The sequence below is a fragment of the Mesoplodon mirus genome (assembly GCF_964341445.2).
Source record: "Mesoplodon mirus genome assembly, chromosome: 3".
Lineage (NCBI taxonomy): Eukaryota > Metazoa > Chordata > Mammalia > Artiodactyla > Ziphiidae > Mesoplodon > Mesoplodon mirus.
In genome coordinates this window covers 47,500,115-47,509,710 of record NC_138978.1, presented here as the reverse complement: position 1 = coordinate 47,509,710, position 9,596 = coordinate 47,500,115, and the positions used below count along the sequence as shown (strand labels likewise).

At 38.9% G+C, this 9,596-nt stretch overlaps 1 protein-coding gene across 1 annotated transcript in view; it reads right to left on the bottom strand.

Annotated features, from left to right (window-relative positions):
* Positions 1-1,749: 1,749 nt before the first annotated feature.
* ZYG11A (zyg-11 family member A, cell cycle regulator) overlaps positions 1,750-9,596 on the bottom strand; it is a gene marked incomplete at its 5' end in the record, with an annotated part of 59,410 nt that continues 51,563 nt past the window's right edge. The window contains 4 exons of the mRNA XM_082615914.1: positions 1,750-2,263; positions 6,125-6,222; positions 6,625-6,686; positions 8,839-9,033. Coding sequence (XP_082472040.1) covers positions 2,100-2,263; positions 6,125-6,222; positions 6,625-6,686; positions 8,839-9,033 — 519 coding nt within the window. The 3' untranslated portion in view covers positions 1,750-2,099. The remainder of the gene's footprint in view (positions 2,264-6,124; positions 6,223-6,624; positions 6,687-8,838; positions 9,034-9,596) is intronic.

Sequence of the window (9,596 nt, the reverse complement as noted above, 5' to 3'; positions counted from 1 at the left end):
CCACTGCTGTGAAAACCTTTTGTAAACTGTAACGTGGCAGGCAAATCTTTGATGGAGCATTAAATGGCTTTCAGCAGTACTGAGAAGGGAACGATTAACTCTGATGGACAACATGGAAGGTCAGGAAATGGGCAGGTAACACTGGAGTTGAAAGCTGAAGGATCAATAGGCATTTGAGGCGAAAACGAGGAAGCCTGAGGGGAACAGCACGAGCAAAAGTGAGCAAGATGACGACACTCAGAAATAAAGGGTGGCTGATATGCACATATGCACACTAGTCTCAGGAGCCCTCCTGTGTACCAAGGCAGGGGAAGAGACAGCCACGTGGTCATTCTTTAACTGATCTGAGCTTTCTGAGCCTACGCCTGGCCAGACTCAGAAGTCACTAAGCCATGGGCATGGACACATACCAATAACATTGTTGACTTGCTGCTAAATACAAATGTGCCCCAAAGTTGTGCTCACTTCCTGAAAAGGAGAGTAACACAGAAGAGCCCGAGTCTTAGAATCAGCAGCAACCGCATGAGCAGTATCTATCTACTCAGGAAAGTAACCTAACTTCCTCTTTCTCATCTGTTAAATGGGGAGGATAAAACTCAACTATCGCAGAGGATTGTTGTGAATGAGACAAAACTTGGAGAGGTGCCCAGTGTAAGCAGTGGACCTCAACAGGCACTATTTCCCACCCACCCTCCTCACATTAGCCTAAGCTAGTATCTGGTAACAGCACGTTCCAACGTACAGAACTCCGGTCAGGAAAGTAAGACAGCCTTTTGAATCACGCAAAAGAGTGAATGAGAGAAAATACTGTATAGTTGCAGGACTGTAGAAGGAAGCAGGTTACAAATTCCTCTTATCCAGTCACCAGTGAGCAATAGTTTGAAATATGGTTTAGAATAAGAATAAGCCTCATCTGATTCCAAATGAAGGTATATAGCATTCCAGTTAAGAGTCTGGCCAGCTAACAGCACAAAAATCTAGTCCTAAAATAAGCTACTAACTCAGAAAGGAATTTATTTCTCTGAAAAACTTAAACAGATGAATGGTAAAACGTGTTTTGTTAGCTGTCAATAATAAGGTGAGGAAGGACTTCACACTCTATTCCATAGACGGGTTTGCAGAGGACACAAACCAAAGCTTCTGAGAGTTTATACTGTGAGTGAGGCTGGTTCTCAGAAAAGCTCACTATTTTTCTCATCTCCATATTAGGTAAGAGCACCTCTTTGCATCTGTGGCACAACCCTTCCTTTTCCTCTCAGTTTTGGTCACAGTCCTAACTCAAATTAAAAATTTGAGGGACTGAGGGTTTGAGATTTATAATCCCCATATAATCTTCCATCTGAACACTCTATTCTCAGTCCTAACTTTGACCGTGCCCCACCAGCACACCCAATTACCACAATGTTATGCTTACTCAGTCTAATGCGTAACGCTGGAGGGAGAAAGGTCAAAGGTAGACTACCCCAAATCATAAAAATATATTTCTCTTCCCTCCACCCAACAAGTGGAAGGTACTCTGGTATCTATTAAAAATAATTTTTTCCCTCCCCTCCAATAGAGGTTCTGCCTTCCAAACAATACATTTATACGTGTATGTTTCCTAGAACTTTTTCATGTACTTCTTTTCCAGTGGCTTCATATAACCAGGAATAACAACTTAGGAGATTCTTTCGAACATGAAATTTAACATAAATATCACAGCTTCCCCGTAAGTCTTTCTTTTTCCTTTCCTCTGACAAACACTCAGAGTTAAGAAATTGGCCAGGGCTAGAGAAAAGTAACTGGCATAGCTGTTCCAACACAAGCTCAGAGGTCTTCACACAGAGTCCAGGGCTTGATTTTTCAAAACTGCTGAAGGGGTATTCCCAGAATGATTCCAACTTGATTTGGGATCATGGCTATCATACAAACCCAACCTTCTTATAACTTACAGAAAATCAACCAAAAAAAAAAAAAAAAAAAGGCCAAGAAGGCAGTCAACTCACAAACTCCAGTGACAACTTGTTTCAATTCAATTCAACATTCAATTGGTGACAGGGCAGAAGACCTGACACTGAGCAACAGAGCACCTCTGAAGCCCCTGAGGATCAGAAGAGCATTCAACAGAGACGGGGTCTCTGATAATTCATGAAATGCATTCTGAAGTCATCTAGAATGGAGGTTGCAATGTGCTGTGCTTGGGGGTCTGCCTCACTGTGCTTCTGGATGTCACACAAAAGCTGCAGTCCTTCTTCTTCAACTAACATTTTGCAGTATTTGCTGGCTGAAAGAAAATCAAACAAAGAAACCTGATGGACAAGTTGGCATCTTAAATATTCCCAAATTACCACATTCACCATTTTGAAGAAAGAGTACAAAGTTTTAAGCCCTGTGACACAGGAATTAACAGATAAACTGTGTCAATTTAGAAGAAATATGCCAGTTAATGCTTGGCCTGTGTAATGAGATAATGGATGATTCTTTTATTATGTTTACTTCTGGACAACTCTATGCTTCAAATGTCTCTAATCCTAGCTAAAAGGATAAGAACATCTTTTATTACAAAAATAGTACAAATTTCAGGTTCAGGCAATATGCTGAGCTAGACAACCTAAAAACACCAGAGCTGGATACAGTATAATTGAAAAAAATTTTAATTCATAGTTGAGTGCACAAAGTAAAGGAATTGTCCAGGAGTCAGACACAAAGAGCAAAAAGCACCTAAAGCTCATGTAACCTAACCTGTAACTATCGTGAGGCAGAAAGGGACTATCAGTTTCAGTAATCTAGGAATTTAGATTTTAACTTAGGAAGTCAGAAGCAAAATCAATGCATAAAGCTGGCCCCTCAAAGGGCTAGACAAGACAACGGACAAGACAATGAAACATCTGCATTTAGCCTGGGCTCCTGGGGAGAAGTCTTTCCTGAGAATTTATAACCAGTCCCAAGTTGGTATAGGGTTTGAATTTACATTACCCTAAATGTTCTGGGAACCCTTGAGCTGAGAAATTAATATAAGAATTAGTCCAATCCCAGGGAAACCTCTAGAACACTTGACAGAAGCAAATACAAAGCTGTACTGAAGGCACATGTCCACAAATCAGTCTGAAAGGATTCTCTTAATCAGTCCAAGAGTCTATTAGACACAGAAACAATGATCCAAAAACACATCTAAGGCAATTACCAAGAATGCAGTAAAAAGAAACAAAGATATGGAAACATTTTTTTTAAATGGTTACAAAATACGTAGGACAGATTCAGAGAAGGTATAAGATACTTCTGATAGATGTTACAAGAAAGGAATAGAGAGAATAGGTGGAGGGTAATATTTTAAAAGAAAATGGCTGAAAATTTTCATCAATTTTGTAAGGTATAATCATGGCCTGAAACCCAGGGGCCATATAACAAAATACTGACTTGTAAAAACAATGAATAAAATCAAGACAATAAACTGGGAAAAAATATTTTCAAGAGTTTCTTCAAATTAAAAAGACCAAAAAACAGTAAACAAAAAGTGAGCAATGGAAATCAACAGACAATTCAAATATAAGACAGTTCACCTTACTTAAAATAAACGTCAACTGAGACTCTCTTTCACCTTAGACTGACAAAGATCAAAAAATTCAACTAGGGCTTCCCTGGTGGCACAGTGGTTGAGAGTCCGCCTGCCAATGCCGGGTACACGGGTTCGTGCCCTGGTCCGGGAAGATCCCACATGCCGCGGAGCGGCTAGGCCCGTGAGCCATGGCCGCTGAGCCTGCGCGTCCGGAGCCTGCGCTCCGCAACGGGAGAGGCCACAACAGTGAGAAGCCCGTGTACCGCCAAAAAAAAAAAAAAAAAAAAAAAAAAAAATTCAACTAAACCTTTTTGCAAGAATAAAAGGAAACTGGAAGCTCTAATATATTGCTGATGGGAATGCAAACTGGTAATCAATTCTCTGGATGACAGTTTAGCAATACCTACCAAAACAAGCATTCATAACACTTTGACTCAGTAATTCTAAAAGTATTCTGCAGATTATGCTTGCAAAGTGATGTCTTTTATTTTAACAAATGGTATGCACTACGCTTGTACTAATACTGTGCTATATACAAATGCTCGTACTATGAGCCAAGCAATGTTTAAATGCTTTGCAAATGTTACCTCATTTAATTCTCATAACAGCCCTATGAAATAGGTACTTTAATCCCCATTTTACAGATGAGGAAACTGGAGCACAGAGGGGTTCAGTAACTTGCTCAAGCTCCCACATGGGAGCAAAGTACAAATAGTCTGATTCTGGGGTCTGTCCTCTTAATTAGCACATATGTTCATCTTTCCTAAATATATAGTATGTGAGTGAGGGTGAGAGAGAGAATGTCATTATTCATTGAACCAGTGTTTATATTGTGATAGAAAAGACTGGAAACAATGTTAAATAAATTGTTACATCATATAGCAAAGAAATACGGAGGAATCTAATTAATAGTGGTGATCTGGAGTCAGATCACTAGGTTAGAACCCTATCTCTGCCGGTGCAGGCTGTTTTAACTTTGGGCAAGTTACTTTACTTCTCTATGCCTCGTTTTCTCATCTGTAACAGATATACAATAAAATGCTACCCGTTCTATCTGTTGTGAAGATTAAATAAGTTACACATAAATAGCTTACAACACTGCTTGGCACATAGTAAATATAAATACTCAACTAAATTCTAGTTTTTGTTACAGTTACTTCTGTTGTAATTGAATATATCAGAGTCTATTTCAATGCCATTCAAACTGATTGATCTGCCTCCATCTATTCATATGCCAGTACCATTTAAAGAGAAGTGTTAGAGACTTCTCTGGTGGTCCAGTGGTTAGGACCCCATGCTTCCACTGCAAGGGGTGCCAGGGTTTGATCCCTGGTCTGGGAATTAAGATTCTGCACGCCGCAGGCACAGCCAAAAATAAATAAATAAATAAAGAGAAGTATTAGGGCAAGCTCCTAAAAACCATTTTTCTCAGTCAGTTCTTTCCTGTTTATCCTGCCACTTTAACTTTAAAATAATTTTCAGATTCCTCAACTCTTACTCATTCACTTGAATTGTACTATATCCGTGAATTGAAAAGAATTGAGTATAGTATGTCTCACAATTATTTCAGGCTTTTAAATTATTTCCTATAGTTTTTTTTGCATATAGGCCTCAATACTTGTTAAAGCCATTTTAAGATAGCTTATGCTTTTGATAGTTAAACTTTTAATTAATTCTAAAAGTTATATCTTAGGTTTTTTAATATAAAATTATAGCCTGTATTTCTTTTATAATAAAAGCAAAAATTTTAATAATAATGCTTAACAAAGAATAAAAGCCAAAGGACTTCCCTGGTGATGCAGTGGATAAGACTCCACGCTCCCAATGTAGGGGGCCTGGGTTCGATCCCTGGTCAGGGAACTAGATCCCACATGCATGCCACAACTAAGGAGCTGGCAAGGCACAACTAAGGAGCCCTGGAGCCATAATTAAAGAGCCCACCTGCCGCAACTAACAATCCCATGTGCTGCAACTAAGGAGCCCACAAGCCACAACTAAGACCTGGCACAACCAAATAAATATTTTTTTAAAAAAAGAATAAAAGCCAAGAATTCCCAAGGGGAATTTAAAACAGCAAAACATGGAAAAAGATTTAATCTGCCTGGGACCAACTCCTGACATCTGGCTCCCCAGCCTCCCTCAAACCATTACAAAGAGGCAAATCTATGTATTACTATAGGAAGAATAGTATTCATGATAAACTACTGAGTGAAAAACAGCAAGCTATAGGATAGTATGCACAGAATGAGCCCATTTTGTCTAAAAACATTATCCTATTCGCATATAGTATATACTAACTATAGCATGTATACAGAAAAGTATCTGGAAGTATAGTTATAGTTATCAACTTATGGACAGTGCTTGCCTATGGGGAATAGGAGTGGGAGCAAACTTTCACTTTCTATATTGCTTGACAACCACCCCCAATTATAATTCTGTAGCATTTTTTATACTAATACAAATGCTTTTCAGTTTCTTTTTTTAAAGTGTTAAAATCAGGACATAGGTGAACAATTTTTCAAAATTCCACCTTGAACTTAATCCTTATACAGAAAAATAGCTGGAAAACTATTCTTTTTAATTACATACGGTTTTTACTGCAGACATGATACATGGCCCATAGTGCCCAGAGCTGAACCTCTGGTTGAGAGACGTTGCCAAGGAGTGGGAAAAATGCCTTGAAGGATCTAAATAAGTACAAAGAAGATGTTTCTTCAGAACTCAAGCTAACATCAGGGATATAATAATAATTTTCAACATTTTCCCCCCAGGGTCAATTCCTCACCAAGACAGATATACTGCTGAGCATATAATCAGAACTAGCATTTAAGAAATTATACTCTGTGTGAGACATTATACATTCAATATCTGATTCCACCCTCAATCTTGCATACTGCCAGCCTCATTTTACAGATGATGAAAACTGAGTCTCAGAGATTTTCTAAAAGTGATTTTCCCAATATCACAAAGAAACAGGATTTGAACACAGGCTATTTTATTCTAATATTTTATCACTGTACCATGGCCTCTACATAGTGAGTAGACTGAGGACAAGCTTTAAGAAAAGCACTATACCATCATGAAATTACCTGTAGGTCACCAATGCTGTCATCTTACAACTTGAACTTGGCCAATTCTGGATGGTTGTATACTGTACAAAAAGACAAATCAAGATTCTGGTATTGTTTCATGTCATTTATAATTACATATATATGAAACAACATAAGTTTTCAAAATATGGGATTGATTACTCAAATTTAGGATACCTAACCTGCCAACTATCAATTAAATAAGCATTATATATGTAGAATATAAACAAAGTCATGTGGAAAACAATGCAATAAAAAGGGGCTCCTGTTTAATGATGGAAGATTGAGCATGCACCCACTCCTCTCCTAAATCCCATGAACAGAATGATACAAACGGTTTAAAAGAAGACAAATACACATAGAAGAAAGCAGAAGAAAAATGGTAACTAATTTAATAGATCTAGCACTGGGGAAGGTTAAAAAAACAAACCATTTTGAACAGAACACCCAAGAGACTTAAAAATTTGGCAAAAGTATTACTTCAGGAAGTGAGATTAGAGGTGGGGTTGAAAATAGGAGGATTGGTTGAAAGTATCAAAGAATCAAGACTTCAAGATTTCCTCTAACACCCCTTACAAAAATTTCTGGATTGGGCAATCCCATGAACAACTGAGGCTGGGAGTACCATGCTAGAAACAGGGGGCTAAAGTGAAAAATCTAAATACTAAATGCTGAGTCTCCTTTACCCCCCAACTCTCTTCCTCTAGTGGGTGTTTAGCCTGTTGGAAGCCGACCTTATAATCTTCAATCAGAAGAACAGAAATTAAGGAAGGGAGGGACGGGACTTCCCTGGTGGTGCAGTGGTTAAGAATCCACCTGCCAATGCAGGGGACACGGGTTTAAGCCCTGGTCCGGGAAGATCCCACATGCTGCAGAGCAACTAAGCCCGTGCACCACAACTACTGAGCCTGCGCTCTAGGGCCCGCGAGCCACAACTACTGAGCCTGTGTGCTGCTACTGAAGCCCACATGCCTAGAGCCCGTGCTCCACAGCAAGAGAAGCCACTGCAGGGAGAAATCCGTGCACCACAACAAAGAGTAGCCCCAGCTCGCTGCAATTTGAGAAAGCCCATGTGCAGCAACAAAGACCCAATGAAGCCAAAAAAAAAGGAAGGGAAGGAAGCAGGGAGAAAAAAGAGGGAAAAAAAAGGAGGGATGGAGGGGCGAGAGGGAGAGAAAGAAATTTCCCAGAATTGAAGGAAATGAGCTTCCAGAGCAGTAAGTAGCCAACGTAGCAGATGAAAATGAACCCACATCAAGGCACATCACTGTGATTTCCAAACACTGAAGACAAAGGTCTTAAAGCTTCCAAAGAAAAATGGCACAGGACTTCTCAACAGTGATACAGAGAAATAAAAGACAATGGAGCAATGACTTAGAAATTGTGAAAATATTTCAAAACTTAACTTTTATACCTAGCCATTTGATCAACTAAATGTGAATGTATAATAAAGACCGTTTCAAACATAAAAGGTTTCAAATTTTCTTTTTCATACATCTCTTAGGAAGCTACTGGAGGATATGACCCAAGAGAATGAGGGAGTACACCAAAAAATAGGAAGGTACGCAATCCAGGAAACAGGGAATCCAACACAAGAGAGCAAAGAGAATCTCCAGAATGATAGTAAATGAATATCCTGGAATGACAGTGGTCTAACAGATATACAAAAAAGCAAATCAGATAGAAAAAAAAAACAGAAGGCTTAGGAAAGTAGTCTCCGAGAAGTTGAAGTAGACAGGATGTGCTTGAATGTACTGAAAGGAGATGTATACTTGGAGTATAGGAAAAGGTGTGCATTGGGACAAAGAGAAAAAGAATCTTCATTTTCCAAAGTGGGAAAATAAATTGATAATGTCTTAAACTACAAAGTCAAGAAATAACAACATATGTTAGAGATATGGAGGTAAACACCAAAAGAAATAGCTTTAAAAAGAGCTGAGAGTGGGAAAGAGAATTAGAATCAGCCATATAAATGGTTTGCATGTATAACTTTTATAGAAGGAAAGTTATCAGAAGGAATGCAACAAAATGTTAATAGAGATTAGCTTTGGGTGGTAAGGTGTGGGTGATTTATAATGTTTTCTTTATATTTTTCTCTATCTTTCCCATTTTCTACAATGAACACATATTTCAAAAATTCTTATGATCTAGAAAAATAAGTTTTCTGCAAGAAGAGATGACTCTGGGTTTTGTAAAGAGCAATGGTTCTCATACCAGATCCTGGAGAAGTGCTCTCCTCTGGAGGTCATGGGATATCCAGGGCTGTTCGTCAGATGTCAGGTGGGCTATGATGCCTGCAGCTAAATAGCTGACTTCCAATTCCTTACTATGCAGCAAGCTGCTGACATGCTTTACCACATCTTCAGTCATCAGCTTGGAAGAGAGTTCTCTGACTTCAGCTATGTTGTTCTATGGGTCAGATGGAGCAGAGAATATCAGGGACAGGAAAGGAGGGGAGAATCAGGAACTGGTTCCTCTCCCTCTCCGACTGCTCAGCTCATATACACACAAGAACACTTAGTCCCATCCTCCTCCCTCTGATTTAGCCTAACACCTACAATCCCACCCCCTTGATGATGAGGATGATCAGTAATAACAAATCATCGAGTAAGCACTTACTAAGTGCCAGGCACTGAGCTAGAGAGACTGAAATGTCTTTTTATCTGCCTTATCTCACTTAATCTTTAATAGTCCTACAAAGAAATTCGACACTCAGCAAGACTGACTTGTCAGGTTCACACTGCTAATAACTGGTTGGACTAGAATACAAATCCAGGTCTGACTAAAAAACTTAACATTCCTGAGGGCCCACTATATGTTACATTAGCTTTAAGTTTAACAGTAACAATGAAAGGCAGGAAGTATTTTTGTTATTTTATGTACTGTATTAGTTTTCTATGTGTGTAACAAATTAACACAAACTTGGTGGCTTAAAACAACATACATTTTTCCTCTCCCAGTTTCTGTGGGCC